Genomic DNA, 24,639 nt, shown 5'->3' on the forward strand with positions numbered 1-24,639 from the left:
TATGATTGATACATTACATGGTCAATTTTGGATACAAGTCCAATATATCATCAAGTGTTCCAGTACTCATATAGTAACTACAGAGTTCAGCATACCTTAGCCCAGGAGGGCGAAAGTCAGTCAGTATGGGACATTCTACAATATAATGTTCAAGAGAGTGCATGTTTTCTCTTTCACAAAGTTGACACATTGTGTACTCGACATTTGGGTTTTGAGAAAGCTGCCAGATACGTCTATATCCCAGGCGTATTCTGGCCACTATAACATCACATTGCCGGGTTCTTGTTCTATTAGTCCCATATGTGAATGTCTCCTCACGATATCTATCATAATATTTAATGCTACAACTTTCAGGTCTTTGAGAATTTGTTAGGTCGGTGAGATTTTCATTAGATATTTGTTTAAGTATTCTCTTTGTCACTGCTAATGAAACACCCATATCAATTTCTACCACTGGTTTTCTGCAAGCTGACTTAGCAAGCATATCAACAGTGTCATGCCTTGAGATGCCAACATGTGATGGTATCCATAGGAATTTAATCTCAAATCTGTTTTCTTTGGCAGCTAAAACATTCATTCGAATATCACTGACTATTTTCTGGGTGTCACTACTATGTGCGTTCAATGCCAGCAGTGCACTCTGCGAGTCACAGTATATAAGTCCACTGCCTTTGTCTTTTAAAAATTCAGTGGCAAGGTATATGCCTGCAAGTTCGGTTTGAGTTGTACTTGCCCAGTCATTGACGCGCTTCATTGCTGTATGTACGAGAGAAGATTGTTCAAATATGTTACATGCACATCCGGTACATCGTCCACCTTCTTCTACAGAGCCGTCGGTATAGCACTGATAAACATCGTTACCCATACTCTGAGTACTTTCAGTGATGCTTTTCAGTGTTAACTGTTTTAATAATGTAGTGTGCACACTATCTTTCTTGGGCGCATTTACAAAATCAACTGATAGATCCCAGTTATCCCATGGAGTAATTGGCTGATTAATCATTAGTCGAGTTGGGTACATATTTAATATTTTGATGGAGTTGGCTACCTTGTAGAACCAATATACATAATCAGATTTCGTTCTTCTTCTATAGACCTCAGGTGAGTGTAGCATATTAGAAAGTTTAGCTTGAAACTTCATGTGTTGTCTAGATCTACTCAATGCCTTCACGCCGAAAACTGTGCTAATAGACAAGATTCTCTCACTTATGGTAGGTAATTTTAACTCTGCTCTCATGTTAACTATTCTCGTGGACTTTGGAGCCCCAAGGATGAGACGCATAGCTTCATTTTGCAAGGTTTCAAGAGATTTCAGCTCTTTGTCAGTATACAGTGTGAGATGTAGAGCATTGTAGTCAATCACAGAGCGTATAAATGATACATAAAACATTCTAGCAAGTCTCACGTTAAGCCCATGATTGACACCAACAAGGACCCGCAAGGGCTTTAATCTCTCCCACAGTCTCCTCTTGAGAGAAGAAAGGTACCCAGGGTCGTTAATGGGGACACCAAGGTATCTGTAAGACTCGCAGTTCTCAAGTGCTCGCACATCTATATGATAATTGGCTGGTGGAATACCACATGGAATGAGGGCACGAGTTTTCTGTACAGAGATAAGGAGGCCACATTCCTCAGCTCTAGTAGCAAAAGCGCCGAGCAGAACTTGCATTCTAGGCTCGGTGGCAGCCTGTAAACATATATCATCAGCATAACAAATGACAGTGTCTTCATTATTAGTTGGAAGATCTTTAATAAGTTTATGCATCAGAACGTTGAACAATAAGGGACTGAGGACCCCTCCTTGTGGAGTTCCCAGTTCAAAGTGTTTGCTCTCTGTGCTTTTAACACCATTAAACAAAACATATGCTGTTCGATTAGACAAATAGCCCTTTATCCATTTCAGTAATTTTCCTTGTATTCCCAGCTCGGCAAGCTGTTCCAGTATGATTCCTCTGTTTGCTGTATCAAAAGCTGCTGCTAGGTCGATGAAGACTGTTTGGGGGGAAGCTTCAATATGTGCGAAGTACTCAGCAAAACAGTGTTGTGAACTGAGCCCAGGCATAAATCCAAACAGTTAAGGTGACAGGTGCCCCTGTATACGATACATGAGTCGGTTAAGAACAATACGTTCAAGCACTTTACAAACACACGATGTTAAAGATATGGGTCTATAATTATCTGAGTGTGGTTTGGGGATAGGAACAATGACACTCTTTGTCCAAGCATCAGGTAATACTCCTTCACGTAAACTCATTCTGTACAACACTAATAGTGGATTACCTGGTACGTGTGAGACTAATCTCAGTAGACTGTAAGTAATACCATCCTCTCCAGGAGCAGTTGATTTTCCCATCTTTAGTGCATGATTTAATTCTCATTCAGTTACATCATTAAGGTCCGACACGTCGATAGCTGTACAGGCAAGATTGATGGTTCGTTGTCTGTTGGGGCGTGTGTCATCAAGTTTGTGCTGTATGTTAATTGGGAGTGAGGTGTAGCTTGATGTTATTGCCCATTGATCAAGGAGGATGTTTGCTTGTTCTAGTGGGCTGTGGTGCAGCGGTTTGGTTGGGCTGCTTCTAGAGATTTTCCGTATCTTTTCCCAAACTTCAACAAGTGTTGTTTGCTCATTTATACTTTGTAGGAACTCTTCCCAATGTTTATTACGTATGACGTTGCTCATGTCTCTCACCTCTCTATTTGCAACTAGAAATGCATGCAGGTCACCTTGTGCTTTGGTTCGTTTGTACGTATCTCCAAGTTGCTTTACTCGTTCATGTTCTTTAACAAATACGGGGTCAAGGACCCACTTGGGTGGTGGCAGGTGTTGCCCACTTCTGCTAGGCTTACGACCTGTTCCCCAACACACCCATGTGTCGTAGTAGGTAGTAATCGTATCAACGAGATCTCTGGAGAAGGCTTGTACATTCGTTATTGTGTAATCTTGATACCATTTTGATATACAATTAATAAAGTGGTCATGCAAGCCATATGGAATATTCATTTTCCGTCTCTGATGCCTATTAGGTACATCACACTGTACCTCATAGGAAGCAGAAACTGCATAGTGATCACTAACTAAGTGATTTACCAACGAACATTCCATCCTATCTTGCGCAAGGTTTCTACCCATTACATAATCAAGTCTGCCTCCCAATAAATGAGTTTGGGTGTCCGTAGTATACACGGTTAATCTGTTGTCATAAACATATTTGATAAATTTGCATCCATTATCGTTGTTAGTACTGTCTCCCAGCGTAATATGTCTAGCATTAAAATCTCCCATGTATATTGTCCCATGATTGTCTAGATCTGGGAACAATGTTACATTGAGTTTCTGGCTTCTGGCATATACGTTGAGGAATGAAAAGTGGCCTGCTGTAGTTTGTACATGAAAGTGATGGTACTGTGTGTGTACATTGTGTGACGTGCTCACAAGAATGTGCGGCAAATCACTTCTGACGTAAGTTAATAGGCCTGTGGCGTTACTGTTATTATAGGATGCATACCCTCTGATCTTTGGTGGGTTATACACCATTGACAGTGAGGTGTTATACACCATTGACAGTGAGGTGTTATACACCATTGACAGTGAGGTGTTATACACCATTGACAGTGTGGTGTTATACACCATTGACAGTGTGGTGTTATACACCATTGACAGTGTGGTGTTATACACCATTGACAGTGTGGTGTTATACACCATTGACAGTGAGGTGTTATACACCATTGACAGTGAGGTGTTATACACCATTGACAGTGAGGTGTTATACACCATTGACAGTGTGGTGTTATACACCATTGACAGTGTGGTGTTATACACCATTGACAGTGTGGTGTTATACACCATTGACAGTGTGGTGTTATACACCATTGACAGTGTGGTGTTATACACCACTGACAGTGGTGTTTTTTTTAATAAATATGAACACCATGGATATTCTTTATAATATCCAGGGCGAGATCCGGGCGGGCCCAATAGCCTTCGTCACATCCAGTTCGAGCAAATTCTTCCTTACCTCACCTCTACTAACCTCAAACCCCTCCCATGGTGCCTGGTTATAGCAACCGTTTAGACTGATACAGCAATGACCTACACTTCGTGCAGGTCGGCGTTCGATCCCCGACTGCCAAAGTGGTTGGTCACCATTCCCTCCTCCCCCCCCCCACCCCGTCCTTATCCTGATCTCTTCCCAGTGCTATAGTCGTAGTGGCTTGACGCTTTCTCCTGATAGTTCCCTTTCCCTCTTCGCTATCTTATTTCAGTTACTTCTCCTTGCTCTATTTTGAAGACTTCCTGGAATCTCTTATTGAGTTCCTCACAGCACACCTTGCCACATGTAGTGAACCTGTCTGCCGCTCTCCTCAAGTTTCATTACCTGTTCCTTTACTTATTTTCCTCAAGATGTGGCCGAGCAGCACTTTGGGTTGGGGCCTTTCCTTTATTTGCTATATCATCGTCGTATTGTCTTTCTGCTTCTCTTCTCAATGTGAGGTAATGAATCCCGGCTCTCTGTATGTGCCTCTGCTGGCCTCTTATTTCTGTAGGTTCTCCGCGCCATGTCCTCGCCTAGGACGTGGATAGCGCGCAGGACTCGTAATTCTGTGGCGCGGGTTCGATTCCCGCACCAGGCAGAAACAATTGGGCAAAGTTTCTTTCACCCTGAATGCCCCGGTTACCTAGCAGTAAATAGGTACCTTGGAATTAGTCAGCTGTCACGGGTTGCTTCCTGGGGTGTTTGTGTGTGTGGCGTGGAGAGAGGAAAAATAAATAGTTAGTAAACAGTTAACTGACAGTTGATAGGCGGGCCGAAAGAGCAATGCTCAACCCCCGCAAAACACAACTAGGTGAACACCTAGTTGTGCTTGTGGGGGTTGAGCTTTGCCTCTTTGGTCCCGCCTCTCAACTGTCAGTTAACTAATGTACAGATTCCTGAGCCCACACATGTGTGTGCCTGGTTGATGGAGTTGATGGGAGTTGTTCTACTGCCCAAGCCCGGCCCGAGGCCAGACTCGACTCCCGGCCCTCTGTTGCTTGGCTCTTCTGTCGACACTTAGTTTCTTATCTCCCTCAGTACTGCATCTGTGGCCCTCCTTGGTGCCAGGTGTGGCCCTCCTTGGTGTCAGGTGTGGCCCTCCTTGGTGTCAGGTGTGGCCCTCCTTGGTGTCAGGTGTGGCCCTCCTTGGTGTCAGGTGTGGCCCTCCTTGGTGTCAGGTGTACACATTGTGTGCGTCAGTGTAACGAAGTCTCTTTAGTAATGTGGCGTAGCATTCTACTGCCCCATTCCTGCTCTGTGTTGTTTCTGATGCCAAACTCTTGGCCAGCTTATCCTCAAACTATCCACTCATTTAGTTTTCTTTTTGTGTTTTATTAGGTGCTGGTTCCATGCTGTTGCTGCATACTCTAGCACCAGTCTCACGTAGGTGAAATCCATTTCTCTGAATGAGTCGTTGTTGTCACAGGTTCGTGAAGGCTGTTCCAGTGCTGCCAGCTTTGCACACACCGCTTGTGTTGTTCTGTTTATATGTGCTTTCTGTGATTGGCTTGGTTGTTGGGGTGTACGTGTAGCTGCTACTCTCTGTGGTGTGGGGCACGTATATATGTGGCGTTTATACATGGGGGAGCATGTATACACACAGGGCATATATATCTATATACATGGGGAGCATGTACACACAGGGCATATATATATCTATATACATGGGGGAGCATGTACACACAGGGTATATATATATCTATATACATGGGGGAGCATGTATACATGGAAGCACATATACCTAGTAGTACCAGCACTGGTTCTGGTGGGACCTGGTGGGGCCGCCTCGCTGGGACCTGGCGTGGGGGGGGGGGGGAGGGGGGAGTGGCGAGGGGGTGTGGTGGGGGGAGGGGGGGCCCAATGGGGGGGGGATGGCTGTCATGGACCACTGCTGATCGATTGTCAAATATTTAATGTTGACTCAAGTATTCTGGGGAAAAGTTGATTTCATTCCAGTGTTGAGTGTTTGGATTTGCCAAGAGGGGGGGGGGGAGGGGGGAGGGATTTACCGACCACTGGATTATACCTGTGTGTGTTCCCGACCTGGGTGGTGGTAGTGCTACTAGCTCGTAGTCAGGCTTGAGGCCAGGCTGGACTTGTCATAGCGGTTCATCAGGCTGTTGCTTGCAGTATCCCGCAGGCCCACATAGCCACAACAAAACAGTTGGCTATACACACAGTAATCACAATAGCGTGATACATTAAATGAATAAATCCACAAGGGCCGTGATGAGGGTTCGAACCTGCGTCCTAGGATGATCCCAGCCACCCACGAGGTCCTGTTTGGTCAACATGTCTCCCGTGGCTTCTCGCAGCCTGACGTATTAATCACAGCCTGGTTGATCACGTATCCTTTGGAGGTGTTTATCAATTTATTTTTTGAATACCACGAGAGGTCGGGTAGTTATGCCTCTTTACGTGTAGAGGGAATGTGTTGAAGAGTCTCGCGGCTCTGATGTTGACAGTGTTATCTCTCACCACACCTATTGCACCTCTGCTAATCATTGGAGCGGTTCTGCACTTCCTGCCATGTTTCATGGTCTCATTGTGGTGTTATTTCTGTGTGCAGGTTTGGCATCAGTCCTTCTAATATTTTCCAAGTGTAAATTATTATGTATCTCACTCGCCTGCGCTCTGGAGAATACCGGGTTTAAAATTGTAAGCAGTCTCAATAATTTAGATGTTATAGTCAGTGGAGTTTGGCAATATAATACCTTTGTAAGGGCTTCAAGTCAGCAATTTCTGTAGCTTAGAATGGGACTGGAAATGTGTAACAATATTGCATCTTAGACGCCACTAGTGTCTTAAGTATCATTATTGGTCTGGCATCTCGTGTGTGAAAGGTTCTTCTTATCCACCCTCTCATTTCTTGCAGGTTTGACACCTACTTTATTGTGTTCTTTGAAGGTAAGGTGGTCGTGGGACGCGAGTACTATTATATATATATATATATATATATATATATATATATATATATATATATATATATATATATATATATATATATATATATATATATATAATATATATGACAATGTCAGACCACGGAGGAAAAATGAAACAGGAATTTCCTTAAGTACTTTCGTATATTAAATACATCTTCAGAAGGTGAAGACCTTCTGAAGATGTATTTAATATACGAAAGTACTTAAGGAAATTCCTGTTTCATTTTTCCTCCGTGGTCTGACATTGTCACATTCTTAATCACGTGTTTATTTTCGTGATACACACACACACACACACATATATATATATATATATATATATATATATATATATATATATATATATATATATATATATATATATATATATATATATATATATATATATATTACACACACGTTTTTCCCTTTCTATTTTTTCCGTAGCGTAGGAGCTGGAACTAATCTTCATTAAACAGCAAATTATTTTCTGTGACCCAGTGAAAGAACAGATTTACAGACGGCAGACAAAGACTCGATAAAACTCCTAAATTATTGGGATCGTCTCAAAGCTCTCCAAATGTACTCACTAGAAAGAAGACGAGAGAGATACCAAATAATATACACGTGGTAATGCAGTCTGATGCTATCATGTGATCACGGTCCTCCTTCCTCTATAGGGCTCCTTGGGGCTCCTTCCTGGGGCTCCTTGGAGCTCCTTCCTGGGGCTCCTTGGAGCTCCTTCCTGGGGCTCAAAATTCTGCGCTAAACTCCTCAGGAATAATGGGGTTGGGGGGGAGGGGGTTCCCGGGGTAAATAACTCCGGCTTGTGTTAGGTGAGGCGTGCAGGAGACAGAGAGGCCGGACGGTGACTGGTCAGTGTGTGGAGAGTCAGTAATGTTTGTAAACAAGACCACGTGTCCCGGTAATGAATCCTCACAGGTGAGCAGCAGGGGGGGGGGGGGGGGGTCATAGACAGACAGGTACACTCAGACAGACACAGACATTGATTGATTAGTGGTGAGAGAAGTGGAAGAGAGGTAGAGGTTGACCGTAGTGTTTGTGTGTATGTGTGCGCGTGTGTGTGTGTACTCATCCAAGTTGTATTCACCTAGTTGTGTTTGCGGGGGTTGAGCTCTGGCTCTTTGGTCCCGCCTCTCAACAGTAAACTGGAGGTGTGTGTGTGTGTGTGTGTGTGTGTGTGTGTGTGTGTGTGTGTGTGTGTGTGTGTGTGTGTGTGTGTGTGCGTGTGCGCGCGCGACTGAAGTAATAACTTCAATCAGTTATTAATAAAGTTTTCAACTGGGCAAACAGAAAATAACATGATGTTTAACAGTGATAAATTGCAGGTACTCAGGTACGGAAAAAAATAAGAACCTTAAACATAATACATGGTACAAAACAGTCAAATCTGCCCATAGTAGGAAAGTAACATGTAAAGGATTTGGGAATAATAATGTCTGACGACCTAACGTTTAGGGAGCATAACCAAGCAAATATTGCGACAGCCGAAAAAATGATAGGATGGATAACGAGAACTTTCAAATCCAGGGATCTCATCACAATGGTTGTACTCTTCAAGTCACTTGTGTTGTCCCGTCTTGAGCACTGCTCAGTACTCACTTCCCCCTTCAGAGCAGGAGAGATTGCTGAAATAGAGGGAATACAGAGAACATATACGGCACGCATAGACGCGATAAAGCACCCAAATTATTGGGATCGTCTCAAAGCCCTCCAAATGTACTCACTAGAAATGAGACGAGAGAGATACCAAATAATATACACATGGAAAATACTGGAGGGCCAGGTCCCAAATCTGCACAGTAAAATAACAACGTACTGGAATGAACGATATGGAAGAAAATGCAGAATAGAACCAGTGAAGAGCAGAGGTGCCATAGGCACAATCAGAGAACACTGTATAAACATCAGAGGTCCGCGGCTATTCAACATCCTCCCAGCGAGCATAAGAAATATTGCCGGAACAACCGTGGACATCTTCAAGATAAAACTAGATAGTTTTCATCGAGAAGTGCCGGACCAACCGGGCTGTGGTGGGTATGTGGGCCTGCGGGCCGCTCCAAGCAACAGCCTGGTGGACCAAACTCTCACAAGTCACGCCTGGCCTCGGACCGGGCTTGGGGAGTAGAAGAACTCCCAGAACCCCATCAACCAGGTATCAAACAAGCAGGTAACAGGAGGACTGTAATAACCGAGGACTGCACACAGTTACAGGAAGACCTCGACAAATTCCAGGATTTGACTAAGAAACAGTGGCGAGTGTTGTCAAGTGTCAGGTAAAGAAGATGGGGGATGGAGGAAGGAGACCAGCAGGTATCTACACCATAAGGATAAGGCCACTGCGGGCATCAGAATGATAACGCGATTTTGTGGATATAATTCCTACACGATAGCCGGAGACACACACAAACAGGGTAACATCAGCAGCATATGGAATGTTGACTAACATTTAACCGGTATTTAAAACGTAAATCAAGAGGCTTTCAAGGGAGTCTAGACAGTGTTAGAACAATGTGGTGTTGCAGCACCGGACTGGACTCCTCACCTTGTTGAACAATGTGGTGTTGCAGCACCGGACTGGACTCCTCACCTTGTTGAACAATGTGGTGTTGCAGCACCGGACTGGACTCCTCACCTTGTTGAACAATGTGGTGTTGCAGCACCGGACTGGACTCCTCACCTTGTTGAACAATGTGGTGTTGCAGCACCGGACTGGACTCCTCACCTTGTTGAACAATGTGGTGTTGCAGCACCGGACTGGACTCCTCACCTTGTTGAACAATGTGGTGTTGCAGCACCGGACTGGACTCCTCACCTTGTTGAACAATGTGGTGTTGCAGCACCGGACTGGACTCCTCACCTTGTTGAACAATGTGGTGTTGCAGCACCGGACTGGACTCCTCACCTTGTTGAACAATGTGGTGTTGCAGCACCGGACTGGACTCCTCACCTTGTTGAACAATGTGGTGTTGCAGCACCGGACTGGACTCCTCACCTTGTTGAACAATGTGGTGTTGCAGCACCGGACTGGACTCCTCACCTTGTTGAACAATGTGGTGTTGCAGCACCGGACTGGACTCCTCACCTTGTTGAACAATGTGGTGTTGCAGCACCGGACTGGACTCCTCACCTTGTTGAACAATGTGGTGTTGCAGCACCGGACTGGACTCCTCACCTTGTTGAACAATGTGGTGTTGCAGCGCCGGACTGGACTCCTCACCTTGTTGAACAATGTGGTGTTGCAGCGCCGGACTGGACTCCTCACCTTGTTGAACAATGTGGTGTTGCAGCGCCGGACTGGACTCCTCACCTTGTTGAACAATGTGGTGTTGCTGTAACACTGTAAAAGTGTTTGGGTTAGTTTATTTAAAATATATATAGAATATGAGTCACAGACAGGGATTTGGAAAGGCGCCAGTTGTCTGCCTGAGATCTCACACCTCAAAGCGTTAATGACCTCAAGTGACCTGAGGTCAGATCATGAGAATTTCACCTTGCTTCCGCTAAGCTCTTAATTGTAGGCTGGTAGCCTTCAAACAAGCCGACGTTTAAGGAGTGGCTTGGTAGTGCCGGAGGCTATCTACTTGTGGGCGGAGTTAGCTACTAGGTTCCCCAATATAAACTCGGAGAGCTATCCAGCAGAAAGGATTAACAGACAGAGCAGCAGACGAGAGAGAGAAGACGTCCCTACCAGGGAGGTTGTCGGCCGGCAGGGGCGAGACAGTCTCTGTCAAGCTACAGACCCCCCCCCCCCCCTCTCTATTCAACTTAGACTCAGTCCTCGGTGAGTGAACATTTAGGTGACTTGGTCGTGTTTTACAAGTGTTGTGTGATGATCAGGGGCAGTCAAGTTGTAGGGTTCTCGAATTCTTGGATGATGACTCACTTTGCATATTAAACTGGAACATTTTAATTGAATTGCTAAATTATGATACTTCATGTGAAATATAATTATGAATTTATTATTTAAATTGTGTTTAACTTTGTGTCCCTAGAGTTGAGTTGAGGTGAGAAAGCCTCGGGGATTATTGGTTCCCTGATTTTAATGAGTACATGGTACAGAGGGAACATACTAATAATGAACTCATGATAACATCTTTTGAGAATTTTGTGATACAGGCAAGTTCCATTCCTTGTCTTGTATGTAATGATCATGAATGGATGGTGGCAGCATTTCGTCTTCTACTATCTACTCTTCTACGTCTACTATCTACTCTTCTACTTCTACCCATCTACACCTCTCCCTCCCCCCTTCTCTAAACTCTCACTTTCAACTAATGACCCTCCTCGCTCCTCCCACCTCTCTCCCTCTCACCCCAAACCCTCACTAATTACTTCACTATTCCTTTCTTTCCTTTCGTTTTCTCGTATACGTTTGTGGCAATGATGCTGTATTCTAGAGTTCTCTCTAGAGTTTCGGGTAGCTGATCCAGTTACGGCGCCTTGTAGTCTTAGCACCTAGGTAGTCAACTACCTAGGTTACAAGGTGTTGAACGAGAGAGGTTGCCTTAGGAACTCTGGAGGGTGCTCTAGAATAGTTAACTAACTGGGGACGGGATAACGGACTAGAGAGAGCTGTTTCCCCCGGCCTCGTTAGTTAACTGGGGGGTGGAATAATGGACAAGATAGAGCTATTTCCCCCACCCCCCCGTTACAATGTTGGCAGCGGTGTTGAACAATGTTGTAGGTAGTTGGTGTTCTTTTAACATTGTTCAGTCCCACGTGTCTTTTTGCCGCTCAGGCGCTATCAGGGAGATCTTGACAGGTGTTTATTATTCGCGAGTTAGCGAACTTTTTTTCAGGTTAGGAGATGGTGATTTTCTGGTGTTGTGTTTAGTGATTTTGTGAGTTTTGTGTAGTTCAGGGAATGTTCACCAGAACTTGCGTGTGTAGTGATTAATGTTAGTGATAAGATTTGGCGATTTGGGAACTTAGCGGTGTTGGTAGTGCAGGTCAGCTGAGTGTGACAGGTGACCTCGCATGTCCCACGGGGACACCCAGCCACCGCTGGTCTCCAGTTCAGTGGGGAGTGGCAGGTGTAGTTCTTAAGTAGAATTTAGTGGTGGTTCTGCTCAGATTATTGCGATCGACTGTTTTACTCCATTTGAACGCAATAACCCGAGGTGTACTGGTATTGTACAGCATGCTAGGGGGAGGCTTAGTATGTCAGTAGACTTCACGTTGGGGACGCTCGACGTTAGATAGTCTGGTCACAGGGGTGGCAACAGTTTGGGGTTGTTGACCGGCGGAGAAGCTAGGGAGACACTCTGGGTCACGTAGGTGGCTGTAGGTTAAGGGTGGGAGTAATGGATATTTAAGTACGTAAGATTAGGAACGGTACAGTTAAGTTTAGGCTAGTGTTTTGTCTATTAGTTTTGATTTTTTTTTTGTGACAAGTTAAAAGTAGTGATGACCTTATTCTCTCTTCTCTAACTTTCCTCTGTTACTGTCTTATGTTCCACCAAGTCAGTATCATTCAGTGTTAATTGGATTATTTTAAAAAATTTAAGTGTAGTTGTTGCCAGGAGGAGAGCTTATAATTGGACTGTGTGAACCCTATACAAACTACAGGGTCACACAACAGCATGGAACACGGGTATTGTCGCCTTTATGTTCATCCACAGGTGGGAGCCAGAGGAGAGGCGCGACGCATATGCAGAAGAGAGACGGCTGCTGTGTACCACACTCAGGGACGTTCCTCACCACCACGACGACCAGCCCCCTACCTGGATGTCACGGCCACCACCACCACCATCACCCCAGGGGACCCCAAGATGCAGCCCTCTCGGTCGGTCAACATTGGTCTACCCAGTGGACCCCAGGACGGACGGACCCCAGTGGACCCCAAGACTTACGGACCCCCAGTGGACCCCAGGTCGTTCTGCAGACGACCCCAGACGACCCAGTAAAGATGGAAGAGGAACAACAACGATTCCAGTCTGTCCCACCAACACCGGTCTGCCCAGGATGGACCCCAGGACGGACGGACCCCAGTGGACCCCAGGTCGCTTGTCTAAGACCCATGGGAGGAGGAAGAGAGAAGAAAGAAGAGAGAAGAAAGAAGAGAGAAGAAGGAAGAGAGAAGAAAGAAGAAAGAAGAAAGAAGAGAGAAGAAATAGAGAGAAGAAAGAAGAGAAGATAAGACAAGCTGAGTGAGACATGATACCTAGTGTCCCTTGCTGGTGTCAGCATCATTGCATGGAGCGTAATTGCAAGACAGGATCGTTTGCCTTGACTGGCCGCCCCTCCTACAAGCATGTTGCTCTGTTGAGTGATTCTTCCTGTGTCATGCGGACTTGATGTGGCTGTCAGAAGTAGCTCTCTGAAGGAGGCGTGCTGGAGCAACAGGGAGGAAGAAGAGTAGGATGGGATTTCTACTGTTGGCAACTATATGAAGGTCTCGAAACTTGTAGTCCCTATAGCTGTGAAGAACCCCAATATACGTCTCTCATGGTGACTGACGTAGGGCCAATTACAGATCAGCTGGGACAACCGAATTCCACGGTCCTGTGCGCAGTTCAAGTAGTAACGGCTTTCGGGTTGACCAAGGGTTGTTGTGCGTTAACGACGGAGAAGCGACGGAGGCAGTTGTGTTGAAGAAATGTGGTACAGGATTATCTACAAGACCAAGCAGTGACGTCGCCCAGCCAGAGACAATGGACGTCTGTCTATATATTTCATTTTTTAGAGTAGGATGAGGTATATTTGTTTAGCTAGGATGTATTTTTTTTTTTTCGTTAATAAAGTTGTTGCACACAGCTAGCTTGCTTTAGCAGTGTTGCAAAAACTTTATTTCGGGGAGAAGGGGAGATGTAACACTGTAAAAGTGTTTGGGTTAGTTTATTTAAAATATATATAGAATATGAGTCACAGACAGGGATTTGGAAAGGCGCCAGTTGTCTGCCTGAGATCTCACACCTCAAAGCGTTAATGACCTCAAGTGACCTGAGGTCAGATCATGAGAATTTCACCTTGCTTCCGCTAAGCTCTTAATTGTAGGCTGGTAGCCTTCAAACAAGCCGACGTTTAAGGAGTGGCTTGGTAGTGCCGGAGGCTATCTACTTGTGGGCGGAGTTAGCTACTAGGTTCCCCAATATAAACTCGGAGAGCTATCCAGCAGAAAGGATTAACAGACAGAGCAGCAGACGAGAGAGAGAAGACGTCCCTACCAGGGAGGTTGTCGGCCGGCAGGGGCGAGACAGTCTCTGTCAAGCTACAGACCCCCCCCCCCCCCCCTCTCTATTCAACTTAGACTCAGTCCTCGGTGAGTGAACATTTAGGTGACTTGGTCGTGTTTTACAAGTGTTGTGTGATGATCAGGGGCAGTCAAGTTGTAGGGTTCTCGAATTCTTGGATGATGACTCACTTTGCATATTAAACTGGAACATTTTAATTGAATTGCTAAATTATGATACTTCATGTGAAATATAATTATGAATTTATTATTTAAATTGTGTTTAACTTTGTGTCCCTAGAGTTGAGTTGAGGTGAGAAAGCCTCGGGGATTATTGGTTCCCTGATTTTAATGAGTACATGGTACAGAGGGAACATACTAATAATGAACTCATGATAACATCTTTTGAGAATTTTGTGATACAGGCAAGTTCCATTCCTTGTCTTGTATGTAATGATCATGAATGGATGGTGGCAGCATTTCGTCTTCTACTATCTACTCTTCTACGTCTACTATCTACTCTTCTACTTCTACCCATCTACACCTCTCCCTCCACCCTTCTCTAAACTCTCACTTTCAACTAATGACCCTCCTCGCTCCTCCCACCTCTCTCCCTCTCACCCCAAACCCTCACTAATTACTTCACTATTCCTTTCTTTCCTTTCGTTTTCTCGTATACGTTTGTGGCAATGATGCTGTATTCTAGAGTTCTCTCTAGAGTTTCGGGTAGCTGATCCAGTTACGGCGCCTTGTAGTCTTAGCACCTAGGTAGTCAACTACCTAGGTTACAAGGTGTTGAACGAGAGAGGTTGCCTTAGGAACTCTGGAGGGTGCTCTAGAATAGTTAACTAACTGGGGACGGGATAACGGACTAGAGAGAGCTGTTTCCCCCGGCCTCGTTAGTTAACTGGGGGGTGGAATAATGGACAAGATAGAGCCATTTCCCCCACCCCCCCGTTACATTGCAGCGCCGGACTGGACTCCTCACCTTGTTGAACAATGTGGTGTTGCAGCGCCGGACTGGACTCCTCACCTTGTTGAACAATGTGGTGTTGCAGCGCCGGACTGGACTCCTCACCTTGTTGAACAATGTGGTGTTGCAGCGCCGGACTGGACTCCTCACCTTGTTGAACAATGTGGTGTTGCAGCACCGGACTGGACTTCTCACCTTGTTGAACAATGTGGTGTTGCAGCACCGGACTGGACTCCTCACCTTGTTGAACAATGTGGTGTTGCAGCGCCGGACTGGACTCCTCACCTTGTTGAACAATGTGGTGTTGCAGCGCCGGACTGGACTCCTCACCTTGTTGAACATAAACCTGTCTTGGCCACTTATTTTGATAATTGTGAAGCAAAACCAAAGCTGAAGAAATCGAGAGCTTTGCAGGCAGAATAGTGCCGGAGTTGAAGGGTGTTAAGCTATGGTGAGAGGTCATGGAACTGACTCCTTACCTTGAGGTGCTTCCGGGGCTTAGCGTCCCTGCGGCCCGGTCCTCGACCAGGCCTCCTGGTTGCTGGATTGATCAACCAGGCTGTTGGACGCGGCTGCTCGCAGCCTGACGTACGAGTCACAGCCTGGTCGGCCGAGCGGACAGCACCCTGGACTTGTGATCCTGTGGTCCTGGGTTCGATCGCAGGCGCCGGCGAGAAACAATGGGCAGAGTTTCTTTCACCCTATGCCTCTGTTACCTAGCAGTAAAATAGGTACCTGGGTGTTAGTCAGCTGTCACGGGCTGCTTCCTGGGGGTGGAGGCCTAGTCGAGGACCGGGCCGCGGGGACACTAAAAAGCCCCGAAATCATCTCAAGATAACCTGGACTCACATTGATTGTGAGTCAAACAAATGGGAAGAAATGCGGCGGGTACGGGCGACCAGCAGGTGGAATACACCTGAAGAAGTTCCTCCATCCACAACTTTAGGGCCAGACTCGACAAAGAATTTGAAGGTGAGAAATAGGCAGTAGTAAGATGCAGGTAAGAAGAAATTGAAATATAAATAAGTTTATTGAGGTAAAATCCACACAAAGGGATGAGGTAGCTCAAGCTATTCTCACCACGTTCAGTACAACGTGTTACTACATACATACACACACATCACAAACAATAAACATATTACCAAAAGGTAAGAAGAGTTAGTTATAATGGAAGGAGGTGAGGAGGCGGGTGGTGAAGGCCTGGTGGTCAGTGACAGGTAACATATGGACAAGTTCCACCACCATCACCACCATCACTGACCCGCCACACACATGCTCTCTCTCTCACTCCTGCCACACATCTGAGGTAATCATTGCCAGCCAGGATTATATTACCTACACCTCCCGTCATTGGAAGACAGAAGAGTTAGGAGAGCCATGATTATTGCCGGAGATATATTGCCGGAACAACCGTGGACATCTTCAAGAGAAAACTGGACTGTTTTCTAAGAGAAGATCCGGATCAGCCGGGCTGTGGTGGGTATGTGGGCCTGCGGGCCGCTCCAAGCAACAGCCTGGTGGACCAAACTCTCACAAGTCAAGTCTGGCCTCGGGCTGGGCTTGGGGAGTAGAAGAACTCCCAGACCCCATCAACCAGGTATCAACCAGGTATCAACCAGGTATTACCACGTACAAAATTCACCGGATAATAGAGGACATATAGAGTAGATGAGGACACATTGTTTGGGTTGGGTGTTACACGAGGAAGGGAAAGAGATGGAAGCTAAGTATGCAAATGAACCAGAGACAATTAGACAGAATTTGCTCATTGTTAGAATACTGAACAAATGGAGTGGAGTGAGAAGAGCGGTGCTGGAGCGGGTGACGCCTCCACACACACACAGGTTCACGTGTGTACACACCTGACACAGCCCAGTAGGTCAGGGAACCTGTACACGAGTTGATGACAGGTTGAGAGGCGGGAACAACGAGCTGGAGCTCAACGTTAGGCAAGTCCAACTAGGGTAACGTCCCGCCTGAACCGTCCCGTAACATGCTGGGAGGGAGGGAGGGGGGGTGAGGGTGGAGGGAGGGAGGGAGGGGTGAGGGTGGAGGGAGGGAGGGAATGAGGTAAATGGGGGGGGGGGTGTTGTGGTATGCGGGTGGGGGTGTGGAGGGGGGAGGGGTATATCCAGCAGGGTGGGGTTGATAGGTTACCCCCCACCCCATGGGTAGTGGGTTAGTCGTGCCCCCCCCCTAACCCCCCTCCCTCCGCCGCCTCTTCCATCTTCTCTCCCCTTTTCTCCTCCTCTCTCGTCTCATGTTAATTCTTCCCCGTCTTCTCTTCCTCTCCTCTTGCTTCTACCATCTTCTCTTTGGTCGCTGCTCTACCTCAGTGTGGTGCTGCTCTACCCCAGTGTGGTGCTGCTCTACCCCAGTGTGGTGCTGCTCTACCCCAGTGTGGTGCTGCTCTACCCCAGTGTGGTGCTGCTCTACCCCAGTGTGGTGCTGCTCTACCCCAGTGTGGTGCTGCTCTACCCCAGTGTGGTGCTGCTCTACCCCAGTGTGGTGCTGCTCTACCCCAGTGTGGTGCTGCTCTACCCCAGTGTGGTGCTGCTCTACCCCAGTGTGGTGCTGCTCTACCCCAGTGTGGTGCTGCTCTACCCCAGTGTGGTGCTGCTCTACCCCAGTGTGGTGCTGCTCTACACTAGTGTGGTGCTGCTCTACCCCAGTGTGGTGCTGCTCTACCCCAGTGTGGTGCTGCTCTACCCCAGTGTGGTGCTGCTCTACCCCAGTGTGGTGCTGCTCTACCCCAGTGTGGTGCTGCTCTACCCCAGTGTGGTGCTGCTCTACCCCAGTGTGGTGCTGCTCTACACTAGTGTGGTGCTGCTCTACCCCAGTGTGGTGCTGCTCTACCCCAGTGTGGTGCTGCTCTACCCCAGTGTGGTGCTGCTCTACCCCAGTGTGGTGCTGCTCTACCCCAGTGTGGTGCTGCTCTACCCCAGTGTGGTGCTGCTCTACCCCAGTGTGGTGCTGCTCTACCCCAGTGTGGTGCTGCTCTACACTAGTGTGGTGCTGCTCTACCCCAGTGTGGTGCTGCTCTACCCCAGTGTGGTGCTGCTCTACCCCAGTGTGGTGCTGCTCTACCCCAGTGTGGTGCTGCTCTACCCCAGTGTGGTGCTGCTCTACCCCAGTGTGGTGCTGCTCTACCCCAGTGTGGTGCTGCTCTACCCCAGTGTGGTGCTGCTCTACCCTAGTGTGGTGCTGCTCTACCCCAGTGTGGTGCTGCTCTACACCAGTGTGGTGCTGCTCTACACCAGTGTGGTGCTGCTCTACCCCAGTGTGGTGCTGCTCTACCCCAGTGTGGTGCTGCTCTACCCCAGTGTGGTGCTGCTCTACCCCAGTGTGGTGCTGCTCTACCCCAGTGTGGTGCTGCTCTACCCCAGTGTGGTGCTGCTCTACCCCAGTGTGGTGCTGCTCTACCCCAGTGTGGTGCTGCTCTACCCCAGTGTGGTGCTGCTCTACCCCAGTGTGGTGCTGCTCTACCCCAGTGTGGTGCTGCTCTACCCCAGTGTGGTGCTGCTCTACCCCTGTGTGGTGCTGCTCTACACCCGTGTGGTGCTGCTCTACACCCGTGTGGTGCTGTTCTACCCCACCGTGGTGCTGCTCTACCCCACCGTGGTGCTGCTCTACCCCAGTGCGGTGCTGCTCTACCCCAGTGTGGTGCTGCTCTACCCCAGTGTGGTGCTGCTCTACCCCAGTGTGGTGCTGCTCTACCCCAGTGTGGTGCTGCTCTACCCCAGTGTGGTGCTGCTCTACCCCAGTGTGGTGCTGCTCTACCCCAGTGTGGTGCTGCTCTACCCCAGTGTGGTGCTGCTCTACCCCAGTGTGGTGCTGCTCTACCCCAGTGTGGTGCTGCTCTACCCCAGTGTGGTGCTGCTCTACCCCAGTGCGGTGCTGCTCTACCCCAGTGCGGTGCTGCTCTACCCCAGTGTGGTGCTGCTCTACCCCAGTGGTGCTGCTCTACCCCAGTGTGGTGCTGCTCTACCCCAGTGTGGTGCTGCTCTACCCCAGTGTGGTGCTGTTCTACCCCAGTGTGGTGCTGTTCTACCCCAGTGTGTGGTGCTGCTCTGCCCCAGTGTGGTGCTGCTCTGCCCCAGTGTGGTGCTGCTCTACCCCACCGTGGTGCTGCTCTACCCCACCGTGGTGCTGCTCTACCCCCAGTGTGGTGCTGCTCTACCCCAGTGTGGTGCTGCTCTACCCCAGTGTGGTGCTGCTCTACCCCACTGTGGTGCTGCTCTACCCCACCGTGGTGCTGCTCTACCCCACCGTGGTGCTGCTCTACCCCACCGTGGTGCTGCTCTACCCCACCGTGGTGCTGCTCTACCCCACCGTGGTGCTGCTCTACCCCACCGTGGTGCTGCTCTACCCCACCGTGGTGCTGCTCTACCCCACCGTGGTGCTGCTCTACCCCACCGTGGTGCTGCTCTACCCCACCGTGGTGCTGCTCTACCCCACCGTGGTGCTGCTCTACCCCACCGTGGTGCTGCTCTACCCCACCGTGGTGCTGCTCTACCCCACCGTGGTGCTGCTCTACCCCACCGTGGTGCTGCTCTACCCCACCGTGGTGCTGCTCTACCCCACCGTGGTGCTGCTCTACCCCAGTGTGGTGCTGCTCTACCCCAGTGTGGTGCTGCTCTACCCCAGTGTGGTGCTGCTCTACCCCAGTGTGGTGCTGCTCTACCCCAGTGTGGTGCTGCTCTACCCCAGTGTGGTGCTGCTCTACCCCAGTGTGGTGCTGCTCTACGCCCCCCCCCCCACCCCCCTCTAAGGCTGAGTTTCCTACAAGTGTTTTTTGCCGGCCGTTTACACTGAGCGCTGAGCTGTCGTGTGTACGCGTGCTTGTGTGGGGGGGGGGCGTGTGGGGGGGGGCGTGTGTGGGGGGGCGTGTGTGGGGGGCGCGTGTGTGGGGGGCGCGTGTGTGTGGGGGCGCGTGTGTGTGGGGGGGGGGGTCGTGGTGGCGGGGGGGAGGGGGTTAAGTTGGTGAGGTGCGGCAGTGAGGCAGCAGCAACGTTTGCCACCCCCCCAGAGAGGCAGGGGCGGGGGTGGGCTGCCTGTGTTTACTATTTGTGTCTGCTGAATCGGGTTATTAGCTCTTGGACCCCGCCTTACTAACCTGTTTATTTGACCTCAATTAGGTCTACTACGTATATTTCTCTCTTTAACACACGTCGCTAGGAAGTTGTTGTCTAACTCCCAGGTACCTGTTTCCTGCGAGGTGAGCAGAAACACCAGGGTGAAAGAAACTGACCATTTATTTCTGCCTGCGCCGGGGATAGAACCCGGGCGCTTAGGACTAGGAGGCCAGAGCGCTGTCTACTGAGCCGCGAGGCCCCAGTGGCATGTGTGTGTGTTGTGTGGGGAGGTTGTGGGCGTGGGCGTGTGGGCGTGGGGTCGCCCCCTCCCCCGTACATGTGCTCCTCTCTGGGTGCTCAAGATCCATTGATTGACGTGTGCGAGGATTACACGGCACCCTGGGAGAGGCTAGGAGGCGCGCGGCACGCTGAGAGAGGCAGACACGGGGAGAGAGAGAGAGCAGAGAGGGAGAGAGAGAGAGGGGTGTGCGCGGGAGAGAGGCGCGAGAGAGAGAGGTAGAGGGAGAGACAGAGTGAGAGAGAGAGAGAGAGCAGCAGCAGCTCCAGCAGCAGCAGCACTAGTCCGCTACAGTCAGGCCCGGACCCCGCCACTCACTGACGCCCGCCGCTCCGCCGCCACCAGCCGCCGCTGCCGCCAGCCGCCGCCAGCCGCCGCCATACACCGCCATCCACCTCCCCCCCTCCCCCCCCCCCTCCGCCTCTCCCCTCACGTGGCCAGTGTTGATGGCCCCAGCGTCGAGCGTGGCCCCCGCCCAGGCTAGTGTCGGCGGTGGATGAGTAGTGTGGGGTGGGTGGGCCCCTGTGGGAGAGTGTCTTGCCGCCCTGGGAGTGTGTTGCCGCCCTGGGAGTGTCTTGCCGCCCTGGGAGTGTGTTGCCGCCCTGGGAGTGTCTTGCCGCCCTGGGAGTGTGTTGCCGCCCTGGGAGTGTCTTGCCGCCCTGGGAGAGTGTGTTGCCACCGTGAGAGTGTGTTGCTGCCCTGGGAGTGTGTCGTGCTGCCGTGGGAGAGTGTCTTGCTGCCCTGGGAGAGTGTTGCTGCCCTGGGAGAGAGTGTTGCCGCTGTGGGAGTGTGTTGCCGGCGCGGGAGAGTGTTGCCGGCCACATGGTGTAGTGGAGGGGGTGTTGCGTGGCCCGGGCCGCACTCTATGCTGCCCGCACGAGGCTGAACACCTCGCTATATGCCCATCAAGACGGGGCGCCGCAAGCAGCCCGTCACCACGGGGCTGGGGGCCCCAGGGGACCATGACGGCCTGCCCCCAGCCCCGCACATGATGACAGGGGCCGTGGGCCCTCAGGGTCCCCTCAGTGGGGACACTGCCCCCGTCGGGCCCCCAAACATGCCCCACGGGCCTCAGGGTGGACCGGTGGGACTCGGCTCCCACCCGGTACATGGCCCGCCCGGGGGCCCCGGTGGCTTCCTCCATGGTCCAGGTGGACCAGGGGTGCCCGGAGGGCCCGTGGGGCCCGGTGGGCCAGGACCCGTTGGGCCCGGGGGGCCAGGGATGCCGGGTCACGGTATGCCCAACGGCCCGCAAGTGCCCTCAGGGCCCAGTGGCCCCGGCATGATGCCTGGCCCGGGGGGCCCCGGTGGCCCAGGGCCCGGGATGCCCATGCATGGCCCAGGTGGCCCGCCAGGACCCATGAACCCGGCCTTCTTCAGGTAAATAACCTTGTTTTGTTGTCAGGAGTGTTGTAGAGGGTCCAGGTGTTGTAGAGGGCCCCTCAGGTGCTGTAGAGGGCCCCTCAGGTGCTGTAGAGGGCCCCTCAGGTGTTGTAGAGGGCCCCTCAGGTGCTGTAGAGGGCCCCTCAGGTGCTGTAGAGGGCCCCTCAGGTGCTGTAGAGGGCCCCTCAGGTGTTGTAGAGGGCCCCTCAGGTGTTGTAGAGGGCCCCTCAGGTGCTGTAGAGGGCCCCTCAGGTGCTGTAGAGGGCCCCTCAGGTGCTGTAGAGGGCCCCTCAGGTGCTGTAGAGGGCCCCTCAGGTGCTGTAGAGGGCCCCTCAGGTGCTGTAGAGGGCCCCTCAGGTGTTGTAGAGGGCCCCTCAGGTGCTGTAGAGGGCCCCTCAGGTGCTGTAGAGGACCCCTCAGGTGCTGTAGAGGGCCCCTCAGGTGCTGTAGAGGGCCCCTCAGGTGCTGTAGAGGGCCCCTCAGGTGCTGTAGAGGGCCCCTCAGGAGCTGTAGAGGGCCCCTCAGGTGCTGTAGAGGGCCCCTCAGGTGTTGTAGAGGGCCCCTCAGGTGCTGTAGAGGGCCCCTCAGGTGTTGTAGAGGGCCCCTCAGGTGCTGTAGAGGTGATGGTCCAGGTGTTGTAGAGGTGATGGTCCAGGTGTTGTAGAGGTGATGGTCCAGGTGTTGTAGAGGTGATAATTAGTAGTAGTACAACTAACTACAAAAAATTGTAGGTAGTGACAGTTGATTGACAGTTGAGAGGCGGGCCCAAAGAGCCAAAGCTCAACCCCCGCAAACACAACTAGGTGAGTACACACAGGGGGTGAGGTAGCACATGAGGGGTCTGGTAGCTCAGTGGATAGCGCGCGGGGTTCGTAATCCTGTGGCCCGGGTTCGATTCCCGGACTAGGCGGAAACAAATGGGCAGAGTTTCTTTCACCCTGATGCCCCCTGTTACCTAGCAGTAAATAGGTACCTGGGAGTTAGTCAGCTGTCACGGGCTGCTGTTATATTTTGATCCGTGGTCATAAGGTGTAGGGGGGGTGTTGTAGGGGGAAGGGGGGTGTTGTAGGGGGAAGGGGTGTGTTGTAGGGGGGAGGGGGGTGTTGTTGGGGGAAGGGGTGTGTTGTAGGGGGGAGGGGTGTGTTGTAGGGGGGAGGGGTGTGTTGTAGAGGGGAGGGGGGTGTTGTAGGGGGGAGAGGTGTGTTGTAGGGGGGAGGGGTGTGTTGTAGAGGGGAGGGGGGTGTTGTAGGGGGGAGGGGTGTGTTGTAGAGGGGAGGGGTGTGTTGTAGGGGGGAGGGGTGTGTTGTAGGGGGGAGGGGGTGTTGTAGGGGGGAGGGGGGTGTTGTAGGGGGGAGGGGGTGTGTTGTAGGGGGGAGGGAGTGTGTTGTAGGGAGGAGGGGTGTTGTAGGGGGGAGGGGGTGTGTTGTAGGGGGGAGGGGGTGTGTTGTAGGGAGGAGGGAGTGTGTTGTAGGGAGGAGGGGTGTTGTAGGGGGGAGGGGGTGTGTTGTAGGGGGGATGGGTGTGTTGTAGGGGGGAGGGGGTGTGTTGTAGGGGGGAGGGGTGTGTTGTAGGGGGGAGGGAATGTGTTGTAGGGGGGAGGGAATGTGTTGTAGGGGGGAGGTAGTGTGTTGTAGGGGGGAGGGGTGTGTTGTAGGGGGGAGGGGTGTGTTGTAGAGGGGAGGGGGTGTTGTAGGGGGGAGGGGTGTGTTGTAGAGGGGAGGGGGGTGTTGTAGGGGGGAGAGGTGTGTTGTAGGGGGGAGGGGTGTGTTGTAGAGGGGAGGGGGGTGTTGTAGGGGGGAGAGGTGTGTTGTAGGGGGGAGGGGTGTGTTGTAGAGGGGAGGGGTGTGTTGTAGGGCGGAGGGGGTGTTGTAGGGGGGAGGGGGGTGTTGTAGGGGGGAGGGGGTGTGTTGTAGGGGGGAGGGAGTGTGTTGTAGGGAGGAGGGGTGTTGTAGGGGGGAGGGGGTGTGTTGTAGGGGGGAGGGGGTGTGTTGTAGGGGGGAGGGGGTGTGTTGTAGGGGGGAGGGGGTGTGTTGTAGGGGGGAGGGAGTGTGTTGTAGGGAGGAGGGGTGTTGTAGGGGGGAGGGGGTGTGTTGTAGGGGGGAGGGGTGTGTTGTAGGGGGGAGGGGTGTGTTGTAGGGGGGAGGGAATGTGTTGTAGGGGGGAGGGAATGTGTTGTAGGGGGGAGGGAGTGTGTTGTAGGGGGGAGGGAGTGTGTTGTAGGGGGGAGGGGTGTGTTGTAGGGGGGAGGGTGTACTCACCTAGTTGTGTTTGTGGGGGTTGAGCTCTGGCTCTTTGGTCCCGCCACTCAACTGTCAATCAACTGGTGTACAGGCTCCTGAGCCTATTGGGCTCTATCATATCTACATTTGAAACTGTGTATGGAGTCAGCCTCCACCACATCACTACTTAATGCATTCCATTTGTTAACTACTCTGACCCTAAAACAAATCTTTCTAACGTCTCTGTGGCTCATCTGGGTACTAAGTTTCCACCTGTGTCCCCTGTTGTCCCCCTGTGTTGAAGGGGGGAGGGGTGTGTTGTAGGGAGGAGGGGGTGTGTTGTAGGGAGGAGGGGGTGTGTTGTAGGGGGGAGGGGTGTGTTGTAGGGGGGAGGGGTGTGTTGTAGGGGGGAGGGGGGGTGTTGAAGGGGGTGTGGTCCCCTCACCCCTACAACACAACACTTTCAGTAATCATGGGTAGTCTTTGCTCACCCGTATGACCTTTGAAAGAACACAACCTGAGGTTATGGTTATAA

The 24,639-nt window shown here is 50.9% G+C and overlaps 1 protein-coding gene across 34 annotated transcripts in view; it reads left to right on the top strand.

Annotated features, from left to right (window-relative positions):
- Chi (LIM domain-binding protein 2 Chi) overlaps window positions 1–24,639 on the top strand; it is a 202,763-nt gene that overhangs the window by 72,889 nt on the left and 105,235 nt on the right. For 8 of the 34 annotated variants that reach the window (XR_011224692.1, XR_011224693.1, XM_069313331.1 and 5 more), the window contains exon 1: window positions 20,912–21,882. The exons of 9 other annotated variants lie outside the window; for them this stretch is intronic. Coding sequence is in view for 23 of the 25 variants with exons in the window: in XM_069313331.1 (XP_069169432.1) it covers window positions 21,401–21,882 (482 nt within the window). In the remaining 2 variants the exon portion in view is untranslated. Of the gene's footprint in view, window positions 1–5,375; window positions 5,421–20,910; window positions 21,883–24,639 lie in introns of those variants that run through there. 17 more of the 34 variants (XM_069313325.1, XM_069313328.1, XM_069313326.1 and 14 more) reach the window with 7 other exon arrangements.

The sequence above is a fragment of the Procambarus clarkii genome, chromosome 75 (assembly GCF_040958095.1).
Source record: "Procambarus clarkii isolate CNS0578487 chromosome 75, FALCON_Pclarkii_2.0, whole genome shotgun sequence".
NCBI classification, from domain to species: domain Eukaryota; kingdom Metazoa; phylum Arthropoda; class Malacostraca; order Decapoda; family Cambaridae; genus Procambarus; species Procambarus clarkii.